Source organism: Odontesthes bonariensis, chromosome 7 (assembly GCF_027942865.1).
Source record: "Odontesthes bonariensis isolate fOdoBon6 chromosome 7, fOdoBon6.hap1, whole genome shotgun sequence".
In the NCBI taxonomy this organism is placed as follows: Eukaryota; Metazoa; Chordata; class Actinopteri; order Atheriniformes; family Atherinopsidae; genus Odontesthes; species Odontesthes bonariensis.
Window position 1 is genome coordinate 22753642 of NC_134512.1, and position 24504 is coordinate 22778145.

Consider the following 24504-nt stretch of genomic DNA (forward strand, 5'->3'; position numbering starts at 1 on the left):
CTGATGCACATACAGTGTATAATAGACACATAAGAGAAGATGCTCAAATGACTCCGTGGGATCAAATGTTTTTCTGATCTTTGTTTCATGCTGTTTTTTTAAGTTAAAGAGCAAAATATGCTTTGAAAGCAGTTAGATCCATAACGTAAAACAGAAAAATAAAAAAATTTATGGATGCATATCCACATATGGACACACAACCATCACACATACCTTTCCCTGCACAGCTAAGTACATGTGTACCATCCTCTCCACATCAAACACGAGAAAGAACACAAGAGCAGGTTCTGTTCATAGCTTTTAATAACAATTAGCACATATCACATTTTCCATGACACAATTTTAATGCACACAGCAGAAAGCGAAATCCCTCCTCAAGCCGTCTGATGCACAAAACTCAGCCCCAAGTCTTGTTAAAACAGGTACCTGTAGCCACTCAAATTTATGTTGTGGTTATGGTCTGTTAGGTTTTTATTGAGATCAAATAAATTCCCATTTATTTAATAAGTGTCCAAAAACCCGTATGCAATCACAAATTAAACAAAAAGCAGTATGTGTGTGTGTGAGTGTGCGTCTATAAATAAAAATTCACTGCAGACCTTTTCACACATGAGAAAACTTAACAACCAGGATCATTGTTTATTACACCCGATTATGGTGATGACACTACATCCATGAACACTCGTTGTACAGGGAAGGATTTTCCCATCTTTATTGCCAGACACATTTACAGCCACTATCTGTTTCTGAGTTTTTTTACCTTGTGCCTGTTGTTCCTACAATAATCTGGAGAAGTATCCCAAACAGGTTATCTCATAATTTGGAAGGCTATATGTCTGTACTGCCTGCTGCGTGAGCTGGTCTTCTCTGGCCAGCACGGTTTTGCTCATACAAACTTATCCAATGATACAATAGTCATCAAAGTCTATCAAATTATTGTTTTCCACATTGAATACCAAAACATTTACAATGTTGCAGTAGCAGTAGGTATTGCAATCGGCTTAGAAGATTTAGTAGATGAAGAATTTTTGGGTTACAGGGTTGAACAGAACAATAACATACCGAGCCAGTCACCCTGAACCACACATTATAAATAAATGTATAGTTACAGCCTCAGCACATATATCAACTGAAATAATCACATAAACCTTCTACACTCAGCACTATGACCTCCACCTTCATTTCATTCTGCTGTCCCAGCTCCTAAATAAAGGGGGTTCAATCTCCTGCAAACTGTGAGAGAAGTCAGAAGGTCACGGCAGTTAATGATAATAAAACAGTCGTGAACGAGGTAGTCTGAGCTGAAATGGGTCACCAAAGCGGCAGACAAGGAGACATCTCTGGTATATAATCCCTAATACACCTGACTATCTGCAGTAGTTTCTGCTGCCATTCATCATTGCTGCACATACAGCAAACATCAAACACCCACACAGACGTGCACTCACACTGCACACACATTCATATCCACAGCCTATTTTTAACAGATATGTGATGATGACATTGGCCTTACTCTGGCATTATTTCACACAAGCCCACATACATGTGTTAAAGCTAATCTTTATCCTCCAGAACATTAAATCCACAGACATCTGTCCCCATAGAAAGAGTAGATAAAAACTTAATCTTGGAAATGTAACTATAAATGCAGTTGGAACTCACATTCTCCTGAGCCGTCAGTCACACAAAAGTATTGTCCTTTTTTCTTTCATTCACAGTTTTATGATTACGAAATATTTAAGATTACCAATGGTGGAGTTTACATGTGTGTGTATGCACTTTCTGTGTTCAGGTCCAGTGCAACACGATTCCGATGGATCCAGAACTATTACGGAGAACAAGATGAATGGGCCCTGGATGACATCTACATCGGCCAGCAGTGTCCTAACATGTGCCATGGACATGGCTGGTGTGATCATGGACATTGCAGGTCAGTCCTTTCACTTAGACCTATAGCAGTCCTATGATAGCTGTGTTTGTGTGATCCAGCATAAAGGCACAGGTGCATTAAAGCCACTGTTTTCTTATAGGTGTGATGATGGCTTCTCTGGTACTGACTGCCAGCCATCCTCCCCTCTCTCATCAAGTGTACTCTCTGACTTTGAGTCCCAGGATGCACTGCTGGCCACATGGCAAGAGGTGATTGGTGGAGAGGTTGTCACACCTGACATGGGCTGTGGGGTGGTCTCATCTGGATCGTCTCTGTACTTCAGCAAGGTAGAATAACTATAAGATTGACTTTTTCTAGGAAGATATTGTCTGTTGATTTGTTGTGTTTTGCCACATGTGTTTGTAGTAGAATGGGATTATTTCCAACTCAATTCCAGATTCAGATACAGACATGCAGTCGACCCTTATTAAAGATTTTTTTTCTCTTTATGGGTTTACAAGAAAGAATTGCATCACGTTAATCTTGTCATTGTCTCTGTGTGGTTTTGCACACATCTAGATTCCGATTAAACATGTGGTTAATTTGTGTTATTAAAATAAACAGCAAAGAGGATTGTGCAAAGTTGGCATTGTCTGATTACTTTCTCGTATTTGCTGCCAAAAACGTCTTCCCTCTGAACCCTTAATTACCGCGAGTCTGTAAGTGCCTTACTATAGCTCTCTGGAGTTCATGATTCTGATTGGATTGACTAGATGCACCATTTTCAGGCAGCTGCACATCTGTTGTCACACTTTATGGCAGCCTCCACATCAGCGTTCACAGCTGGAACTCCACTTTTGTTAGGAAACAGCTTCTCTACTTATTCCAAGTTTGAATTCAAAGGTGTTTACAACAGAGAGCCTCCAATGAGCCCTCTGTTTCAAAACAGAAGCATTCAGTATTATGTTTTAACCTGATGTTGCAAATGTTTATGACACACTGTGACTTCTGGCTATTATTTACAAAAAATGGCACACTGTACAATATATCCAGCAGCTTTTAAATGATTGTCCCTGACCTCATCTTTATGAATCATGCATGTTGTTGTCAGGCTGGGCTGAGGCAGCTTGTGAGCTGGGACCTTGACACTGAATGGGCAGAGTTTGTTCAGTTCTACCTGCGGGTAGGTGGAGACTGGGCGGAGTGTAACCAGGCAGACAGCAGGGAGGAGGGAGTGCTGCTGCAGTACAGTAATGATGGAGGCATTACCTGGGGCCTCATTGCTGAGATGTACTTCACGGACTTCACTAAGCCTCGGTGAGAATCCTGAAATAGAAAAAAAAAACATTTTAAATCTAGTGTATGAGATCAGTTTTTACTGTTTGTTATTGTCCTATGAAAGAAACACGTCTATAACCTGTCTCCTTCCTTTAACAGCTTTGTTCATTATGAGCTTCCGTTGGCCTCTAAAACACCTTCCACAAGATTTCGTTGGTGGCAGCCTCTTCACTCTGGGGAGGGGTATGACCAGTGGGCAATTGATGATGTCATAATTTTGTCGGAGAGGGAGAAACACATCATTCCCATGGCCAATCCTACACTACCACAGGTCAGGAATCAGCCTCAGGGGTTTTTCCAATAATGTCAAATCTGTGCTCTTACCTCATGCAACATCTTTCTGCTTTCTCTTGAGACAGGCTGTCTTTGAAAATGTCAGCCAAACTAAGATTGTTTTTGTTTTTAAATTTTGAATTCTCCTTCAGAAATATATGTTAGCGCATGTCTTTTCATGTCAAGAAAAATATACAGCATAGCAGACACTGATAAATATTAACACAAAACATAGCAGTAAAACTCTATTGCTTTTTTCTGTACAGAACTTTTATGAGAAGCCAGCGTTTGACTACCCTCTGAACCAGATGAGTGTCTGGCTGATGTTGGGTAATGAAGGTATGGAAAAAGAAAACAACAACAGCTTCTGTGCACCAACCCCCTCTGCGATGGTATTTGGGCGTTCTGATGGGGACAGGGTAGCTGTCACCAGGGACCTGGCCCTTCGACCAGGTTACACCCTTCAATTTAAAGTAGGTGAAATTTAGAAGGCAGATTAACATCGAACAGTTTGAGTGACATAATGCTTTTTTTTTTTCTTTTTGAAATTACATTGTTCCTTTCTGCCCCATCTAACTCTTTTCCTTATTAGCTGAACATTGGCTGTGAATCGGAGTTCAGCACGTCCGCCCCAGTCCTGCTGCAGTACTCCCATGATTCTGGTCGCACCTGGGCCCTGGTCAGAGAGGGCTGTTACCCAGGAACCCCAGGGGCAGGAATATGTGAAGGCAGCGGTCGTGAGCTCAGAGAACCTACTATCTACAACACTGGGGACTATGAACAGTGGACCAGGGTCACTGTGGTCATACCTCGTAATGTTGCAGCCAGGTAGTTATGGTAACAGACAAGTAATTGGATCAAAACAGGTGCCTTAAGCTGTTTCCACACATGAACATCAGAGATGTTTTGGAGAATGTGCGGACAATCTGGTCCGGCCTTTTTTTTTGTTTACACAAGCATATCACAACGGGAGGCTTTCTGCTTGAGATTTGTTTTCCTTGCTGGAACTGCGAGGGAGGGAGTTTGGGAAAATTACTTTCAAGAGTGCACGTGATGCATAAACTACGCCGTGGAAATCACCACGTTTTCTTTATGACATGTTGAGAATAGCACATGGGACTGCTGATTACTGCTTGTACACACACACACACACACAATAGTGGAGAGCAAGCAGAAAGCAGCATACAGGTCAGCAGAAAGGACAAACTCTTACAAACAGACACACATTTGCACAGTGGCAGCAAATGCTGCGTGATGTTTGCTGACACATTCTTAGTTTTTCTCTCCTGTTGATGTTCCAAAGATTTTACTAAGGGGCTGGGTGGAAAATCTCCACAAGAAATCTAGAGACATCTGTGTGGAAATTGTGTTCTCCAGTCCTTATGTGAAAGTGGCTTTAGTGTTTTGGCATTGCATTTTTTAGACTGAGTATTTTCAGAAGCTGCTTCATTATGTCCTCCTGATTGTATCATTTTCTAACCATCTCATCTTCTCTCTTCCCAGTAAAACCAGGTTCCGTTGGTTCCAGGAGAGTAGCCTGTACCGAGACGCCCCACCTTTTGCTTTGGATGGTGTCTACATCTCTGAGCCCTGTCCAAATCATTGTGGGGGACATGGTGATTGCATCTCTGGCGTCTGCTTCTGTGATATGGGATACACAGGTAGTGCACAGTGACAGCAAAGGAAGGAAAACTAAGAAAACAAAATCCCTCATTGTGTCTTTATATTTCACTGTTCTCTCACTTTTTCATAGTGGAGCAAGATAGTTGTGTCCCATCTGTAGCCAGTCCTACGGAGCTGACTGAGGGTTTTGAGGGGAAGCTGAGTCATCTCTGGCAGAGCATAAGTGGGGGACAAATTGGAGGGGGCTGTGGCATTATTGGTGAGGGCAAAGCTCTTTACTTCAGTAGCCCTGGGCGAAGAGAAGCACACACAATGCCTCTAGATACTACCAACACACGGTGAGAGGAATACTCCTACAAATTTGGGATATTTAATCACTGAGTTGAGTTTCTGCAATATTAGATCCAGTTTTATTGTTTTCACACAGGTTGGTTCAATTCTACATCCGAATTGGCAGCAAGAGTTTGGGACCCACCTGCACCAGGCCACGTTCCCGCAATGAAGGTAATATTCAGACCATAACCTTAACCTTGTGCATTGAAGCCCTCTGCTTGATTTAGGTGGCTGTTGCTTAACAGCTCGGTCTGTAGTGAGCAGATCCCCATCTGATTTGCTCTGTCAGTGACTGGCTGCTGTCTATGTGCTCCTTTTATTTTCAGTCTTGGATCACCTTTGTGATCCAGCCAATGCTATGAAGCTAAAGATCTGATCCTAATCGTCTGCTCTTTTCTGTTCATCAGTCAGCATATTGTGGATTTTTAGCCTGCAGCAAAGCTTAAAGCTTTGTCCAATCATTTCTGTAACATCAAGTAAAACAATGCCCTCTCACTAAACAGTTGGCATCATATTTTGTTCTTTTGTTGTTTTTCTGTTGAAATTACTCAGTTCTGTTGCTGCAGAATATTCTCCACCCTCTCTTAAGGCTTGTTGTTATTTTGTGGTCTCAGGTGTCATTGTCCAGTTTTCCACCAACAATGGAGTCCAGTGGCAGTTCTTGAGGGAACTAGACTTTAGTTCCTTCTTAGAACCCCAGGTGGTAACCATTGAGCTGCCACCTGCTGCAAAAACCTCCTACACAGTATTTCGATGGTGGCAACCACAGCAAGGTAAAGAAACTACTGCTGAAAAACACACAACAAAAGAATACAACTATCTCATTTTTGGTTTCAAGGATGACTGATATAATTTTGCTCCTCCCCTTTTTTTCCCTGATAGGGAAACACTCTGCCCAGTGGGCTCTGGATGATGTTCTGATTGGAATGAACGACAGCTCTAGAACAGGTTTCCATGACAAATTTGATGGCACAACCCCTCTGAGGCATAACTGGTACCGCATTCAGGGTGGGGAGGTGACCGTGGACTGTTTGTCTCTGGACACAGCACTTACCTTCAATTCTGAGGCCATTGACAGTGAGTAACACAAACACATTACTGTTAATTAGCACACGTATATAGCATAGAAACACTGGGAATAGAGGGCTTATGGTTATGGAGCTGTCATTTTTAATTATTTGACTGCGTGGACAGTCATTGCTGAGTAGTTCCTAATTAATAAGTGTAGTTGGGCAAAGCTGCTGTATCTGCAATGTGCAGCACTGTGTCAGTATGAGTTATTGAAGAAACAAAAGGTAACTGGCAGGAGTCAGGCAGGTGAAAGACAGAAACATTTTAGGGTCCAAGAGAAACAGAATTCAAAACATGTAGAAACAGCTGGACGGAGTTAAGTACAAGATCAAGGGCATGAACAAGAACTGGGCGATTTTACACACAGAGACACACACGACGAATTGGCAAGGAGCAAAGAAAACCAGGCTATATATATGTAGACTACAGCAAATAAACAACAGGTGTGTTGATCAGTAAACAGAAATCTGTTGTGAAGCAAGAGGAAGCAAAACTAAACAGAATGCACAGGGAATTCGTTAGTAGGAAGTGAAGCTTAAAAACTGAAAAAAATGTATATAACACTACCTATAGGTTATGGCATTTTATTTGTTTCCCACTCTCACTTGTATTTATACCTCAGACCATACTTCAGCATTGCAGACGCAAATTTTCAGAAGCCCAATAAGTGTAACCATGTTACCATTCACAAAATGAACCAAAATAATCTCTTTGGCCGAGGAAACAGCATGAACATGCTGTCCATAATAGATGTATATATTCCTTACTACAAGTAGAATACCATCGATGTTTACCATATATTAACACTTGTAAGTGCACAAACAAGCCACCCGAGAGGCTGCACAGGGACATCACAGCACTACACCAAACTACAGGCTGAAATTGAATCACCCATTTACTGTTGTGCTATGGATCCTGCATTATTAATGAGAGGAAACCTGATTGAACATCATGCCTGTTATTAATGTTTGTATCAAGCTGTGAGAGGATTAACTTTGTGCAAATAGAACATCACAACGGGGCCATTCATTAAGCGTGCACAGCAAAAGCGATTTGGCAGCACATCTGTAAACAAAGGACTCCCGTGTGCCGGTGAGAACGTAGGAAAGACTGATTACCAAACTCAAGGGTTCTCATATGCGCTGAAATAGGCACTCATTTCACACCTCGGCAGTACTTATTATTTTCAAGGGTATGTTTGAGTTTGCATCGTTGTGTATGAGGAGGAATAATTACTGAGTTTTTATTTTGGGTGCAAACTTTTCATTTCACTGTTTATGGCATTCACTTGAAAATAAATTCATTTTCATTAAATATAGAGGAAGAAACTTATTTTAGTAGTTTGCTGTAAATCTTATCATTTTTGGAAAACTGAATAAAATGATGCATAATTGCTGGGACTTTTTGTGGCTTGAAGTAAATGCCGGAATATCTCATGTTGTCTTTCATTGTGCTTGCAGAGAAGCCAAGATATGCAGAAAGCTGGGACTTTGAAGTGACAGGCTCATCGTTCCTGCAGTTTGAGCTTAGTATGGGCTGCAGTAAATCTACTTCCTTCTCCCATGGTGTGCGTCTGGAGTACTCCACAGACTGTGGACGTCACTGGTCTCTCATCACCCCAGAGTGTGTGCCCCCAGCCATCGGCTGTGCTGGTTATACCCAGAGTTCCATCTATACATCAACCCAATACAAACACTGGAGGAGGATCACTGTCTACCTCCCCAGTGCTGCTAAGTATGCGTTCTTGTACCCATAATAAAGAGAGAGAGTTCTTACATTTCATAAAAGTGTTTTTTTTTCTTAATAACACTGTTGACTCTCTCAGTTCTCCGAGAACTCGGTTCCGTTGGATCCAGACCCATTTCACCCCAGGAGCAGAAGGATGGGCTATAGATAATGTGCTACTTGCCCCTGGTTGCCCCTGGATGTGTTCTGGACACGGTCTGTGTGACAATGGACGTTGTGTGTAAGTAAAAGTTTTTTTTTTGTTTGTTTGTTTTTTGCACACCTTAATAATTTTAGCCTTCACATGATTTTATACTAATTTTCTTTCTTCATGTTAAATGTTCATCCATTGCATTTTCTTTCACTCTCACACAGGTGTGATAAGGGTTATGGAGGAGCACATTGTGTCCCTTTGGCTCCACTTCCATCTGTACTGAGAGAGGACTTTAATGAGAACTTGCAGCAGGAGACCTGGCCAGAGGTGTACGGAGCAGAAAGGGGAACTCTGAGTGGAGAGCCTCTCAAATCTGGCACTGCCCTTATTTTCAAAGGAGTAGGTGTCTTAGATAAATTCAGAGAGCATTCAGACCACATCTTATACAACTGAATTAAAAACACATGCATATTCTTTTATGCTCTGCAGGATGGTCTTCGAATGATAGTGTCTCGGGACTTGGACTGCACAAACACTCTCTACATTCAGTTCACTTTTAAATTCATCACTAAAGGTATTGCAAAACTCATTATTCTTTTTTTGTTTAGCTTTATTTAGTATGTATTGAAAATGTTTATTCCTGAAAGACGGGTGAAATAGTTGACCCTGTGGGCCTTCCTAGGTGTCCCAGAGCGCTCCCACTCAGTGCTGCTGCAGTACTCGGTGAACGGAGGAATCAGCTGGCTGCTGCTGGATGAGTTTTACTTCCCAGCTTCCACAGATACCCTGTTCCTCCACCTGCCACTGCCAGCCAGTGCTCAGACCAATGCCACTCGTTTCAGACTCTGGCAACCTTACAACAGTGGTGAGGGAACGCACTGTGAAATAGCTTCACTAAGCTCTTCACTTTTTTTGTTTATTTTTCATCCCATTCTAAGTCTCTCTCTTCCATTTCTTTCCAAACACGAGTAGAGGCACTTTTTTCAGTCACACAGCCGTCTCAGGCCTAATTCTTTAAGCTAGTGTATAATTATCATGGTAATATCATGCCCTTTAGGTAAAAAGGAAGAGGTGTGGGTGATAGATGATCTCATCATTGATGGCAGCTCCTTACACAACCCACCAGTGGTGATTGACAGTTTTGAAGAAGGCCCGAATGAGTCAAACTGGCTCTTCTTTCCTGGTGGAAACACTGGTCTCTACTGCCCCTACCAGAAGACTGGCATGTATGAAAATCTCCGCTCATCACTGGCAATGACAGTCCAGTGACTATGTTTTTGTCTTGATCAACTAATCTATGATGAGACCTACCAAAAGATATTTTTTCTCTTAATTTATCTTTGTGTTTGTGTGTGTTTTCATGTGTGTGATTGATGCAGTGAGGACGATGAGTCAGCCATGGTGTTTATTTCCACTGAGCTTGGAGAGCACTCTATTACCACCAGGGACATTGACGTAAATGAGAACACCATCATCCAGTTTGAGGTGCAGAGACTACTTATCATAACCAACAATCAAAGAACTCATTCAGCCTATGAAAAACCCGTTTGTCATTCCCATTTTTCTTGTGTATATTTGTCTCTGTAGATAAATGTGGGCTGCACAGCTGAAAGCTCTTCTGCTTATCCGGTGCGTCTTGAGTTTTCACGAGACTTTGGTGCCACGTGGCACCTTTTGGTCCCCCTGTGCGCTGGTGGACCTCAACCCTCCTCACTTTGCTCCACAGAGTTTCACCCTGCTAGTGTTTATTTCCCTGGTACAAGTCAGGGCTGGAGGAGGGAGGTCATTCACTTTGGCAAGCTTCGCCTCTGTGGGTAAGACAAGACTATTTACGTCTTGTACAGCCAGTGCACAAAACAATCAGTTTACTTTTATCACTACATAAAATCTGTCCCTTGCTGTCTGTGTTCCTGACTCACTAATCCTTTAACTTTTTTCACTGGAACACAGGTCAATAAGGTTCCGTTGGTATCAAGGTTTCTTCTCAACTGGTTCTGCTCCTCCAACATGGGCACTGGACAATATTTACATTGGCCCACAGTGTCAGGACATGTGTAATGGTCATGGGACTTGTATGGGTGGCACTCACTGTATGTGTGATCCTGGCTACTCTGGACCTGACTGCTCTGTGCCTGACACCCCCAACCCTGACTTTCTCAAGGAGGACTTTGAAGGTACAACCAATACAGGGTGTTGACATGACCAGTGTGTTTGGGTCCTACACACTTTTTGTATTTCTTATTTTGTACTTGAATGTTCTCCGGTTTGTGCAGTTGTTGAGTTATTTTCTGTTTTCTACTTGTCTGTTAGTTCTATTATGATGCGTTTGTGAAAACTGTAAACTTTGCATTTTTGTATACTTGTGCTTGTGTGTAAAGGAGGAGCTGTGGATGCTGAGCATTTCAGACTCCTGAGTGGAGGTAAACCCTCCAGGAAATGTGGCATCATGTCAAGTGGGAACCATTTGTTCTTCAGTGAGGATGGTTTACGCATGTTAGTCACCAATGACATGGACCTGTCAAACGCTAGGTATACCTACATGAACAGCAAAAAACAAACATATATTTTACCCAAATTATTGTTCATATAACCAATGCTTTTGAATCTGAAGTTGTCAGTAAAACCCTATATGTGTATGGCTGCTCTCTGCAGGTTTGTTCAGTTCTTTCTTCGTCTCGGCTGTGGTAAAGCGGCTCCAGATCCTCGCTCTCAGCCTGTTTTGCTGCAGTACTCTGTGGATGGAGGTCTAACCTGGGGACTCCTGCAAGAGTTTCTCTTCAGTAACAGCAGTAATCAGGCTCGTCTGGTGGCCCTGGAGATTCCTCTGCGTGCCCGTACCCCATCTACCCGCCTCCGCTGGTGGCAGCCCTCAGAAAATGGACACTTTTACAGCCCATGGGTCATAGATCAGGTACACTAGATGATCTATCCTACATCAATCAATCACTACTGGATCATCATTGCTGTTAGCCAACCAAACTTTTTTCTCTTTTTCATCCCATTGACAAATTTCATGACAATTCAGATTCTGCTTTCTTTGCCATCTCTGCATTAACTTAAACATTAATCTTTTATTCCATAGGTGGTGGTGGGAGGCAGTGCCAGTGGCTGGGGACCATTAGAGGATGACTTCTCCTCAGTTGATGGGCGCTCATGGCTCCTCCACCCTGGGGGGACCCGAATGCCTGTTTGTGGTTCTGATGGACCTGCTTTTGCATTCATAGAGAAGTCCAACACACGCTATGCCGTTACCACTGACATCAGTTTGGGTCAAGATGCGTTTATCCAGTTTGACTTTTCTGCATCCTGCTCGGTCACAAACTCCTGCTACTGTAAGCAAAAGGAATCACAAATGAGATCTTGCTGGTATTAAGTAAAATATATCAGTGTCCTCATTAAAGAGTGATATGATGGAACAGTACAATGTTGCACACTGACAGTTATTTTGTAGAATTCTCTGAATATTTTCATGACGTTTCCCATCAAAACAGCCATCTGTAGACACATGAATGAACATAGATGTTGGAAGAAGTTTAAAGAAGTCTTATCTCAACTGTTCTTCTGCAGCTGTGGACTTGGAGTATTCACTGGATTTGGGTCTGAACTGGCAGCCTGTGGTCAGAGACTGTCTGTCTACAAGCCCTGACTGCTCTTCTTACACTCTGCAACGGTTTCTGGTTTCTGACACCTACAACAAGTGGGGCCGCGTTACCTTGTCTATTCCATCATATGCCAGGTCAGAGAGGCCCTGTACAAATCACTTGCCGGGATCACCACTTCAGGAGTCCTGCTTTAATTCCTTGCGGTATAATTTACTTTAACTTAAGCTATGAAGTTAATCTTTTATTTTATTTATGTATTCAGGTCTCCAGCCACAAGGTTCCGTTGGTTCCAGCAGGCTCCCTTTGACAAGCAGCAGACATGGGCTCTGGATAATCTCTACATTGGAGACGGCTGTCCAGACATGTGCTCTGGACATGGACGCTGCCAGCAGAGCTCCTGTGTGTAAGTAACAACAGTTTAACTCGTGCGCGCTAACATTTTGGTCGAAGATCTCTCAACTGCCAGCTTACAGTAATAGTAGTGTTAAATTCTAAAATACTGAACATTTTATTGTGTTTATGATGTTTTTCAGTCGACAGAATGCTTGCTTATTTGAACTTGTATACCTTTAATATATTTGTGCTGTGGAATTAGTCAGTAACTTACTTTAACTTTATTTTGAGTTTTTTTTTTTTAATCTGGTTATTTGTGTCTGAATCCACCATCTTCCTCAGATGTGACCCAGAGTGGGGTGGAGAGTACTGTGATGAGCCTGTGATTCCTCTGCCTTCCCAGCTGAAGGACAGCTTCAGTCGAGCTCCCTCACTCAGTCACTGGCACATTCTCACTGGTGGGAAGCTCAGCACTGTGTGTGGAGCTGTGGCCTCGGGAGCTGCACTGCACTTCAGCGGGGTATGTAACTTTACTGTTCAGGTATTTTCCCCACACATCAGTGAGTTGAATGAAATACAACAAAGTAAGTTGCATTCAGCACTTACAGTATTACAGAAGGTAATATAAAAGGAGTAATATTTCCCTGGAGCTAGGTCTAAGATTTGTTTACATCTAGTATTACACTCGATCAACATAAATCCTAATTCTTTCTGTTCTTACGGTTATGCCCTGGCAATGTTCTGTAATTTAAAAAACAGCAGATTCAATTGGGACGTTTGGATTTGTTTTTAGAATTATTTAGTCAGACCACATGTCTTTATGTGTCTTTGCACAGGGTTGCAGCCGTCAGCTGGTGACAGTGGACCTGAATCTGACCACCGCAGAGTTCATTCAGTTCTACTTCATGTACGGCTGCATGATCCCACCAAGTAACCGCAACCAAGGCGTCCTTCTGGAGTACAGTTTGAATGGTGGAATTAACTGGCATTTACTGACAGAGATCTTCTATGATCTGTACACCAAGCCTGGGTAAGTTTTTTATTTTTCTTCCTCCCAGCCACCTAAGAACATAACTATTTGCACACAATAAGATGTAACAGTCGAAGCAAGGAGTCTACAAATGCCTGAATGTTTTTGCCTCTTCAGGTTTGTGAATGTGTTGCTGCCCCCTGCTGCACGTCAGGAAGGAGTCCGTGTGCGCTGGTGGCAGCCCCAGCATGACGGTACTGACCACAGTGACTGGGCACTAGACAACGTCCTCATCGCAGGCTCAGATCCACGGGCACAGATCTCTGACACATTTGGAGGGGTGGCATTGCCTAACCATGAGAGAGCTCCTGCTGATGAGACTTCAGGAAGAATAGGTCAACTGAATGAGCAGGAAGAAACGGCCATAGGTATCTATTAACAGTTGCCTTTAATTGCTGTACAGGATCGTTTTGTTTTATATGCATCTCACTTCTACTCCTCAATTTTTGTTCTCAGTGAGTGATCATTGGTTGTTCTCAGAGGACTGCTCAGTACAGCGCTTCTGCAGCTCTCCTGATGGTGTGATGATGTGCGGAAATGCTGATGGGAGAGAAGTGTATGCTGTCACTCATGATATTGTTCCAGGCAAGGGCTGGGTCACACAGTTCAAGGTAATTAATAAGTCTAAGTTGACTTATTGGTAAAAATAAATTGAAAGCACTACAGTAAGTTAACCTTGTCAGTATCTGTCTCATTCAGATTGCTGTAGGCTGCAGTGTTCCAGATCGCCACGCAGACCGGCAGGTTCACGTTCAGTATTCTGTAGATTTTGGAGTCACTTGGAAGTACCTGGTTCCTCAGTGCCTGCCTGCTGACCCCCGCTGTGGTGGTCAGGTGTCCCAGCCATCGGTCTTCTTCCCTGCTGAGGGCTGGAAGAGGGCAGTTTATCCCTTGCCTGACAGCCTGGCTGACACGTAAGTTGTATCATATTTAGCTGAATTATCATGTTATATGGACATGTTAGAATTCTTTAGTTGATATATTATTGTTGTAAATTATTTTAGCAGTTATTGGAATTATATGATATGATATGATATGATATGATATGATATGATATGATATGATATGATATGATATTATATTATGCAGTTATTTGTGTGTTGCTTGACAAATCTGTCTTTTCCTCAGTCCAGTGCGGTTTCGGTTTTACCAGCAGCACTCAGACATCCAGTGGGGTGTGGAGAACTTTTACATTGGGCCAGCATGTGACAGCCACTGTGGGGGACACGGAGATTGTTTGGATCAGCGCTGTCTTTGTGATCCAGGTTTTACTGGACCAAACTGCTATGCCAGCACTACTCTTAAGGTAGCCTTTCATTTTCTTGTGTCCAATGAGTGAAACGGTACCCTGATGTTTTTAAACTGTTTATTTTAGATTTTATTTTCCTGTTTTTTCTTCTGCAGGCATCTCTAAAGGAGCGTTTTGACTGGGAGGGGGCAGCAGGGCCTCAGTGGCAGGCACTTGAGGGCGGTAAGCCCTGCACAGACTGTGGTGTGCTGGTAGAAGGGACAGCCCTGTATTTCGGAGGGGCTGATGCAAGACAGGCTGTCACTGCTGATCTGGACCTCCGAGGGGCCAAGTCAGTATTCAGCCACTATGCATAAAAGTGAGAGGGTTTTATTTTGTAGTGCCACTTTAACTGCATTATGAATTGTGTTTTTGTTGATAGGTTTGTGGAATACTGGGCTAGGATTGGAAGTGAAGATAACATGACCATGTGCCACCGTCCAACTTGTCGTAAAGAGGGGGTGCTGCTGGACTACTCTACTGATGGAGGTAGGCTAACAGTATTGTTAGCATTCATGCAAAATTGTACTGTATTTTGTTCATCGACTCTCTTCAATTTTCTTTAACTTTTTCATTCTGTAAATATTCAGGTATTTCCTGGACACTACTGCATGAGATGGACTATCTTAAGTATGTGTCAGTGAGGAGGGACTATATTGTTCTACCAGAAGGAGCTTTGACTAATGCCACTCGCCTGAGATGGTGGCAGCCTTTTACTATTTCCTCGGGCCTCGCCACCCCAAGCCTGGAAAGAGCCCAGTGGGCGATAGACAACATCTTGGTGGGAGGGTCAGACATCAATCCATCTACCCTGCTTGACACCTTCGATGATGGTGAGTTTGTTTGTGTTGATGTAATCAGAACCTGATAGCATTCAAATAAGTGAATGCTCCAGTTAATCACCTCGATTTCTCATCCTCCTTTTGCATATTTACTATCACTAGAGGGGGTTTCACATGAGGAGAGCTGGAGCTTCTACCCTAATGCTGTGCGTACAGCTGGCTTCTGTGGAAATCCCTCATTTCACCTGTACTGGCCAAACAAGAACGAAGATAGGACACATAACATCCTTGCCACTCGAGAGCTTATAGTGCAGCCTGGATATATTTTACAGTTCAAGGTAAAGAGCCAATCTTTTTTTTTACGACAACATCTGTTCTTTATCTTGTGAATGGTGACTTCAGGCCCTTACATCTCTCGCTGTTGCAGATTGTTGTTGGTTGTGAGGCAGACACGTGTGAAGACCATCATTCTGTCCTGCTGCAGTACAGGAAGGATGCAAGGTAAGAGAAACAAAAAGCTAGAAGGCAAAGACAACTGCAAGGATTCCAGCATTAAAAGATTTACTATTTGTTTATAGAATCTGCTTTACACGGGTTGTTTTCCGTTCTTCATTACCGTTCTTTCAGGTCTGACTCATGGCAGCTGGTACAGTCAGAGTGCCTGCCCTCCTCAGTAAACAATGTGGGCTGCTCGCCCTTCCAATTCCATGAATCCACAATCTACAGTCCAGTTAACAGCTCAACATGGACCAGGGTCACAGTGCAGCTGCCAGACCAGGTCTCCTCGGGGTAAGGAGGGAGACTATTTGCTATTTGTCATTTTTAGTGGAACGTGTAGACATTTTTATGTTACAGCAGCATTTGCCTTTTGCGATTTCTTGCACATTTCTAGGGCTACTCAGTTCCGCTGGATTCAAAAGGAGGGGACAGGGGAGCGACAGAGCTGGGGAGTGGATCATGTTTACATTGGCGAGGCCTGTCCGGGGCTTTGCAGCGGTCACGGATACTGCACGAGTGGAGTAATCTGCATTTGTGATGAAGGACACCATGGTGGGCTACAAACAGTGTATTATATTAGATGCATTGCTATTTATTACCTATAGGTAGAGTTGCTTGTGCAAAGTTTGCAACAAAACAGAACCAAATCTTACTGGGCAGCTCTCATGAAGGAACTCCTTCTTTCACAATAATTTCATGGAGAATTACTGTTTTCTAACATTTATCACTCTCCTCCTGCTTCCTCTCACCTCAACAGGAGACGACTGCTCCCTGTCGAGCACTGACTTGCCCAGCTCCATCAAGGATAACTTTGAGTCTGGTGGCGTTTCTCAGGAGAGCTGGCAGCTGATCCAGGGCGGTGGAGTGGGCAGTGGCTGTGGGCAGCTGTCACCACACGCTCATGGAGACTCACTCTACTTCAACGACTGTAAGATGCGACAGGCAGTTACCAAACCGCTGGACCTCACTAGAGCCAGGTACAGGTAGTACCGAAACATTATTTAAACTAAATATGTAAAGGTGCCGTGTATCGGATATATTTACATATCGCTAAAACAGTTTAGTCTGATCGGGATCTGTCACCCTTTCTCTAATCTTTTGTCTATTTCCTTGCTTCTCTGTTTCCTTACAGTAAGATCATGTTTGTGCTGCAGATTGGCAGCGTGGCACAGACAGACAGCTGTAACATAGCTCTGGATCAGGCTGACACAGTCGACCGGGCCGTGCTTTTACAGTACAGTGTCAATAATGGAGTCAGCTGGCATGTTATTGCCCAGCATCAGCCCAAAGACTTCATAAAGGCCCAGAGAGTTTCCTACAACATTCCACTGTGAGTGCTACATATCCAGACACATGCACATTTTGGATTAGTTTAAGTGGAGCATTCTTATATTAAGGTACTTTTTTAAAATTTTAATAATTAATAAAGGGGAATTTTATTTGTCTTTTTTTTTAACTTATCATTCATACTGTGTGCTAAATAAAAAAAATCATTATTATTTCTTCACAAATATCTGTTTTTCTGTCATCAAGAAAAATCTACTTGCACCTGTCATGCTGGTGGATAATATAGAGATTTTCTACAAAAACAAAACCTACAGGTGCTTTTATTATCGGTTTATAACTGGTCCCTGAAAGTTTAGCAAATTTCTTGGTAATAAAGCCATCAACCTCAACTTTTAAATTCTTTAAAAAGATGGCCTCATTAAAGATGGGTACTGTGTGTTATAAACCAGTGGTTTATAAATCAAAGCTGATGTAAAAACTGACTCCCCTATGTTTCTGTGATCTCCCCAGTGAAGCAAGAGTTAAAGGGGTGATGCTGCGATGGTGGCAGCCACGACACGATGGTGCAGGACATGACCAGTGGGCGTTGGACCATGTTGAAGTTGTTCTGTGAGTACCCAATTGCCAGCTGACCCCCAGACAGGCCCCAACAGAAGCCTGAGCTACCCCTGCCTCTACCTCTGCTTGACCTCTGTACAAATGGTTACTTCCACTCTACACTGACACATGGATACAGATATATGCACATCTACATGTGTGCTATTCACCACCTACAGCCTCTGAGCAGTCACTTATTTTATAGACTAATCATCGTTTCTGGTGTCAGTCAAGCAGAGTAGACTATTTACATCACCACAGTTTGCTGTGAAGGGTGCTATTTGTTGCTAGCTGTTTTCTTTTCCGCAGATCATCTCTTGTTGTCACATCATAATCTTTAACTAAATAACTGCAATTGAATTCATTCATTTAGTTAATGTCTACAATACTATCATTTGTTTTTGTACAGAAGCACTCATTGGATTTAAACCATCCATACACAGCAATTCATAATTTACAATAATCACTCATTTCAGTTAACCCATCTACCCCTAGTGACCATTATGAGGTATGTTAGAGATCAGTTAATCAATATCATTGGGCCTTTTTCACCAAAGATTCTTACCTTTTCTGGCATTCACCTATGTTTTCATTAACCTATTTGGTGTTTGTTGTTAGGTAAGAACAGTTGCATTCTCAAAAAATGCACTTATGTGCATTTGATTGCTAAAATGGTGCTGCAAAATACTTAATTATGCATTTTCTTCAGCAGTTGAATGATTTTCATCAGAGGAGTTAAATCAAAATTATATATCTATATATATATTCCTCTGATGATAATCTTCACTATTTTACAAGCCATAATACTGTTTTGAACTAAGCTTTACACTAACATTTCATTTCACATTAATTCCGTTTACCAGAAACCATAACGTCCAATGACTAGAGATTGGTAATGCAGTTTATAGGCTCAGAGTGGGGTTGTTTCTACAGCTTAGGTGTAGCTATGCATATATTGCTGCTGGTTCAGCACCATCGGCGCACCCATGTGAACATTATAACACTTCCTTCTGATTAATTCTTATTTCTCAACTGCATTCATAGAAATTCAAATTCAACTGAAACTCACAGATGCACCTTTATCAATTAGATGCTGGAGACACATCACTCATTGGTACACATTGTTTCGTAACACGGGGCTTTCAGTGACTTGTTTCATTAGAAGAAATTTTGGCAAAAAGGAGAGCGCATATAGACTACATTTTAGTCAAGTTCAGTCGTATTTTTTAGCATTTTGTCATTTTTGGACTTCTTTTTGTTTGTATTGTTTTGTTCATCTATGTTTGTAGGAGAATCTCGTCTTGTGCCGCATTTGCCAAGAAATACGCAATATTATTGATTTTCTCATCATTTTTTGATTTTGCGATTAGTTCTGAGGCAATGCACTTCAAGGTTTGTGAAGTATCATTTGGGCTTTCATTTCTTATCTCTCAGCATTTCTCCTCAGTGTCTACGTGTGACTGTGTGTGTGCTAAGTAGGAGAAAGTGGTGTCTGTATACAAGGTGGTACACAGGTGCAACACTGAGGAAGATATTGGTGTAAGAGCTCATTCTTGTCTATGTACAGTACAATAGTGGAAACAGTGGTGGCTTCTCATCTTTTTAATATTGTGTTTTTGTTCTACTGTAAACTCACAGTCTGACTTTTCTATTCTTGTTTCCACTGTGAAATTCATTTCATTTGAAAATGTCGTTACTGTATTTCTGTCTTCAAGGAATAAAACATTCTTTAATTTGATCTGAAGGAATTTGCAGACAATCTGCACTTATTCATCAATTGTTTTTTTTCTCTTTTTCTTTTCTCCCATTTTTACATTTTGCATTTTCAGTTTGATTTCTTCAAAGTTGAAGCCAATTCAAACATTCTCAAACAGCTTAGATTAAAAAAGTGAAGAGTCTACAGGACTCTGCAGATATCATGAACATGAACTACACTATACCGGTCTTGAGCATCAACACAGCAACATCGTGAATTATTTAAAAAATCGTTTGCAATATGTTGCTGCGGAATATTCCCTCATTCAGATGGTTAACCGTAGCGTTTCAAATTCTGCAAAAAAAATAGCCATGTAATGTTCAGATTATGTAAAGTTGCAAACTTAAACACACTCCTCATGCCTAACCTGAGCTGTCCCTGGTCTACAAGGCCATGACCTGTCCTACTCCTTCCCTTGCATTTGCGCAGTTTTCAACAGTGTCTGCTGAAAAGAGTGACCGTGACCCTCACACTTTGCTCTGTTGTTTATTTCTCTCTTTTCACGGCTCCTTCACACATTTTTCCTTTCACCCTTTCTCCTCAATCTTTTCTTTTGGTCTGCACATCTTTCCTCCCTGCTGCTTAATATATCACCTTTGATCATGTGGTTGGCTCACTCCTCGGCTTGTATGGCATCTTTTCCTGCCTTCCTTCATCATCCTTCTTCTCCTTGTATTTTCCTTCCTTCCTTCTTTCCTCCAAACTCTTTCCTTGACTCTATATCTTACCATTCTGGCATACAATGGATGGATTACTGCTGTATTTCTTGTTATTCCTCTTCTGTTTTACTTTTGGTTATCTCTCTATCTTTGTTACACATCTCTGCTGTCTCCTCACTTGATTTCCACCAACTCTCTTGCTCTTTTCTTCTTCACTCTTTTTTTCTTTCTTGCTCTTCTGACTATTTCTCTGCCTTCCTCTCTCCTCCCATCTCACTTCTTTGGACCCCTGCCTCCCCAGGCTGGGTCTCCTCCCCCCTCAGACCTTTCTACGAGACAGCAGTCCCCTCCTCCTGCCCCTCCCCTCTCGCGCTCTAACCTCTGCTCTCTTCTGTATTCTGCTCCCTCTGGCATGGCTGTAGTGTCAGGTAAGTTCTCCGCCTCTTCTTGAATGCAGCCTCCTCTCACCCCCCCTCCAAACCCTTTCTTCTCAATGTTACACTGCAGACACCCTTCCTTAATTTCACATCTACACCGAGCCCTCCTCATTGCTACCATTGATCATCTCCATGCTCTCACCTATATTTACTCCCAAGATAGGTTGAAGGGCAGGCCAGCTGCTCACAGTGTTCAGGTGGAGGCTCACTGACAAAATGATCCAACACACAGATTTTAGCTCTCGCACAGACAGTAAAACAATATTCGTGAAGACACAGTGTATGGAGGGATAAACGCAGATGAGAGAATCTTGAACATTGGTTCGAGAATAATTCCCTGATTGATGGCTTTGATTTTGATATATAGTTTGCACAATCATTGACGCCTTTTTTAATGGGATTTTTTTCATACACAAATGTCAATGGTACTGTGTTTGTGTGTATATGTGTGATGTAATCCATCACTATATCTGTATCTGTTTGTTTTGTTCTTGGTACTACCTCAGCTTCAGACTGGTTTTAGGATCAAAGCTGACACAAGGGCTCTTACTTTAAAAAGAGTACTGTTTGTACATCCATTATTTGTCACACTCAAGCCTAAGCAGTAAATAACTGCTTTCCACTCATATTTCAGCCCCAGTTGCAACGCAGGGCATCTAACATCATCATTTTAAATGAACTCACATTCGACAACTGAGTTTCATCTGACTTTTTTCAAATTCTTCCGCCCCTTGCATGCCTTTACGGATCGGCTTTTGCAACAACTCTCCATCCTTTATTCGCTCATGACTGTTTGTCTGTCTGTCTGAGGACAACAACAAAAATATGTCTCTGGGCCAGGAGCTTTGTCCTCACGTTTCTTTCAGAAACACACAAGAATGCACATATGCTCTTTTACACATACAGTTTTCCAGCCATTCGTCCCATCCACCTTAATCCAGCCATCTTCACAGCATCAACCGCCTCACACACACACACACACACACACACACGCACACGCACACCATCTCCTACCTCCCCTCCCCTGCCCTTCCTGCCCACCCACCCGCTTCACAGAGACCCCTGTCTGCCCTGGCTGCACTCCTGGCTCACTGGCACCGCCCTGCTGGATGGAAGAGGCAATAAACAGGCTAAGCAAGAGTGATCTTCTGCAGCTTTTCTCTGTGACATAGTTTTAAATCCTTTCCCTGCTCAGGATCCTGCATTTTTATGGCCTTTGTCTTCTTTTCTTTCCTTCTGTTAACTCTGGCCTCAAACACTCAGTGTCAGAGTTTCACCCTCGTATTTGTGGTAGAACATTTGTAAACCCCTTGTGTCCTGTCATGTCCTGTGACTTTTGGTCCACCACTGGTTACATGTAGTTAGAGTATCGCCTTGTTCATCATGTAGCTGCCTTCCATTTGTGCAGAATGTAAACAAATCCAAGTGAGTGAAGTTGCTCCACCCATTCTCCAAGCCATGAGATCTATGCAGCTGTTGAGTGTTTGAGGTTATGGTTGATTGAAAATGTCAGCATGAACCTGAATCTGAGAGTGTGTTGAACCTGCATTCATTTGTGTGTTTGCGTGCCTAGATTAGAGCGTGTGCATGGTAATGTGTGAGCTTTTAGTGCTCTTTACTCTGTCATTAATGTTCACACCCCTCCTCTTTCCCTCCCTCTTTTACTGTGTTTGTATCCCTGCAGCACGCGTAAACAAAACTACATGATGAACTTTGCCCGACAGACCGGTATGCGTCATTACTACAGCCGCAAGAGACGGGCACTGCAGCAGAGCGCCTGAACCAAACAAGTAGGGATCTCTGACCTGCCAATCACACATCGACCTGCCTCGCACATCCTTATTATCCTGACGACATATCACCCTGCTGAGACTCGTCCACCAGTGGAGTCCAATCAGCCTTAGACTTCCCTCACCCATCTCTGCCAGTTCGCTGCCAGAAATGTGGGCCACTCATTCACACGCTCCAGCCAAGCACGGCCTTCCCAACTACAGAGATCGGTGGGAATGAAACTCATAATAAGGAAGGAGTGAAGCGGCCATTTTGTTTACTTTTTTCCCCCAAACGATGGTTGGGGTTTCAAGTTGTTTTGTTATTGTTGCTGTCGTTCCTCTAATTCCTATGTCCACATCCGATATCCCTCCCTCAGGCCACGACCCTCACCCTGTCCCTTCTTTTCCTACCACACTGTGAAATTGAGAGATAACACATCACTGCTGAACTGACCAGCTGATTGGAGAGTAGCCTCCCAGTTCCACTGAGCCACCGGGGGAGGGGGAGGACCACTCCACTGCCGCTAAAAGAGTACGCCAGGGGAAAGACACACAATGATACTGACCATTAAAAGGAATAACGGCTATGAAGAAGCTCAAAAAAGAAAAAAAAAAATGTACTGTGTTCTTGGTGTTCTGTGTGTCTGTGGGTTCTTTTTGTGATGAGTTGACTGTGGTGTTCTGTTCTGTTTGTTTGTTCATTCGTTTTCTACTAATTCATATGCTTTTAAGGGGGGGGGGGGGGGGGGGGGGGGGAAGGGGAGGTGGGAGGGTGCTGGGTTATTTTTTGTCTTCTTTTCCTCGTTTATTGGATCAAGTGTTGGCAGGGCAAAAAACGCCAGGCCTCACACCAAGAAGGAACAAAAGAGAGATTTGCACGATGATGGAAAGGAGAAAATATGAAAAAAAAAAGAAAAAGGAAAAAAAAAAAGACTGATCAATGATTTTTTTTAAATAATTTTTTTATATATGTTGGTTCCCGAAAATACAGATATTTATGGTAAATGGTTCTTCACGTAACCTATTTAAGATGCACTGTGCGTGAAATCTGTATGTTATTTTCTAGTGTTAAGTTATTAGACGGTCGAGTCAGGCTCTCAGACTGCATCATCTCCCCTCTTACTTCACTTCCCTCTACTCTTGTGCCCCCCCTTTCCAATCTCTCTCTCTCTCTACTTATTTCTGTTACCTGGAGATGAGGCTCTATTAGTGTTGTTTTTGAAGTCTGTGTAATATGGACCATCTGCCCTCGGTGTAACTCCAGTATAGCAATCTCCTGTATATATATGTATATCCACTATGGGGAGACCCAGCAGCCTTATAAAAGGGAAATAAATAACTGTCCAAACCTCATATTGTACACATTGTGTCACCTCATCTTTCACAAATTAAAAGTCTGGCTTTGTCCTCCAAATACTGCACTTAATTATTCCATCATTTTTACTTTTTCTTAAAAGGATTTTTTTAGCACTAGTGGCCTTTATTGGGAAGTTGCTCGATGGGAAATGAGGGCAGAGCGAGGGAGACAACATGCAGCAAAAGGCCCCAGGACTCAAACCCAGAGCAGCTGCATTTAGGTGCTTCAGCCTCTCTGCATGGGGGTGCCTGCTTTACCACATGAGCCGCGTGTTGCCCCAATTACTCAATCTTTCAAGATTGTCGAAATTATTTTCGTCATTGTGGCCTCAACCTCAAGCACTTAAGATCCTGATAAAAATAAAAACATTTAAGGGTCTCTCAAATACAATGTGGGACTGAGACAAATAGCTGTGCCTGTGTTAATAGTTATGAGCGAACATGTCAGCCAACCGGTGATATGGATTTAATCATTTTGAACAACAGAGCTTCATTAAACTAACAATGTGATAAAAACTGGAAACAGATGTTCCTTGTTAGTAGGATTAGATCCATGTTTTGATTCTTTCAGTGTCATGTTGACAGTGAGAAAGTTGCAGACATGAGCATCAGTGCTTGAAAATACTGACATTAACATAATTTTCATCCAAAATTTATTTTTAGATCTCACAATAAAAACAAATAACAGTGTTCTATGAAGATAAAACATTCAGTTATAAA

The 24504-nt window shown here is 42.4% G+C and overlaps 1 protein-coding gene across 2 annotated transcripts in view; it reads left to right on the top strand.

The window, feature by feature from the left end:
* Positions 1 to 23158, top strand: part of reln (reelin) — a 93343-nt gene extending 70185 nt beyond the window's left edge. Inside the window, exons 23-65 of one of the 2 annotated variants that reach the window (XM_075470123.1) lie at positions 1793 to 1930; positions 2031 to 2217; positions 2982 to 3187; positions 3308 to 3479; positions 3748 to 3954; positions 4074 to 4309; positions 4985 to 5142; positions 5235 to 5442; positions 5532 to 5608; positions 6052 to 6210; positions 6320 to 6514; positions 7969 to 8242; positions 8334 to 8474; positions 8609 to 8786; positions 8877 to 8961; positions 9070 to 9252; positions 9445 to 9613; positions 9767 to 9872; positions 9975 to 10201; positions 10338 to 10561; positions 10766 to 10916; positions 11040 to 11298; positions 11470 to 11719; positions 11955 to 12123; positions 12252 to 12392; positions 12665 to 12842; positions 13159 to 13352; positions 13470 to 13720; positions 13809 to 13963; positions 14052 to 14266; positions 14481 to 14658; positions 14757 to 14932; positions 15023 to 15129; positions 15231 to 15473; positions 15585 to 15760; positions 15850 to 15923; positions 16050 to 16211; positions 16315 to 16472; positions 16678 to 16897; positions 17053 to 17250; positions 17718 to 17816; positions 20521 to 20647; positions 22341 to 22429. In XM_075470123.1, the coding sequence (XP_075326238.1) occupies positions 1793 to 1930; positions 2031 to 2217; positions 2982 to 3187; positions 3308 to 3479; positions 3748 to 3954; positions 4074 to 4309; positions 4985 to 5142; positions 5235 to 5442; positions 5532 to 5608; positions 6052 to 6210; positions 6320 to 6514; positions 7969 to 8242; positions 8334 to 8474; positions 8609 to 8786; positions 8877 to 8961; positions 9070 to 9252; positions 9445 to 9613; positions 9767 to 9872; positions 9975 to 10201; positions 10338 to 10561; positions 10766 to 10916; positions 11040 to 11298; positions 11470 to 11719; positions 11955 to 12123; positions 12252 to 12392; positions 12665 to 12842; positions 13159 to 13352; positions 13470 to 13720; positions 13809 to 13963; positions 14052 to 14266; positions 14481 to 14658; positions 14757 to 14932; positions 15023 to 15129; positions 15231 to 15473; positions 15585 to 15760; positions 15850 to 15923; positions 16050 to 16211; positions 16315 to 16472; positions 16678 to 16897; positions 17053 to 17250; positions 17718 to 17816; positions 20521 to 20641 (7405 nt within the window). In that variant the 3' untranslated portion in view covers positions 20642 to 20647; positions 22341 to 22429. Of the gene's footprint in view, positions 1 to 1792; positions 1931 to 2030; positions 2218 to 2981; positions 3188 to 3307; positions 3480 to 3747; positions 3955 to 4073; positions 4310 to 4984; positions 5143 to 5234; positions 5443 to 5531; positions 5609 to 6051; positions 6211 to 6319; positions 6515 to 7968; positions 8243 to 8333; positions 8475 to 8608; positions 8787 to 8876; positions 8962 to 9069; positions 9253 to 9444; positions 9614 to 9766; positions 9873 to 9974; positions 10202 to 10337; positions 10562 to 10765; positions 10917 to 11039; positions 11299 to 11469; positions 11720 to 11954; positions 12124 to 12251; positions 12393 to 12664; positions 12843 to 13158; positions 13353 to 13469; positions 13721 to 13808; positions 13964 to 14051; positions 14267 to 14480; positions 14659 to 14756; positions 14933 to 15022; positions 15130 to 15230; positions 15474 to 15584; positions 15761 to 15849; positions 15924 to 16049; positions 16212 to 16314; positions 16473 to 16677; positions 16898 to 17052; positions 17251 to 17717; positions 17817 to 20520; positions 20648 to 22340 lie in introns of both variants that reach the window. The other variant, XM_075470124.1, reaches the window with a different exon arrangement.
* The last annotated feature ends 1346 nt before the right edge of the window (positions 23159 to 24504 follow it).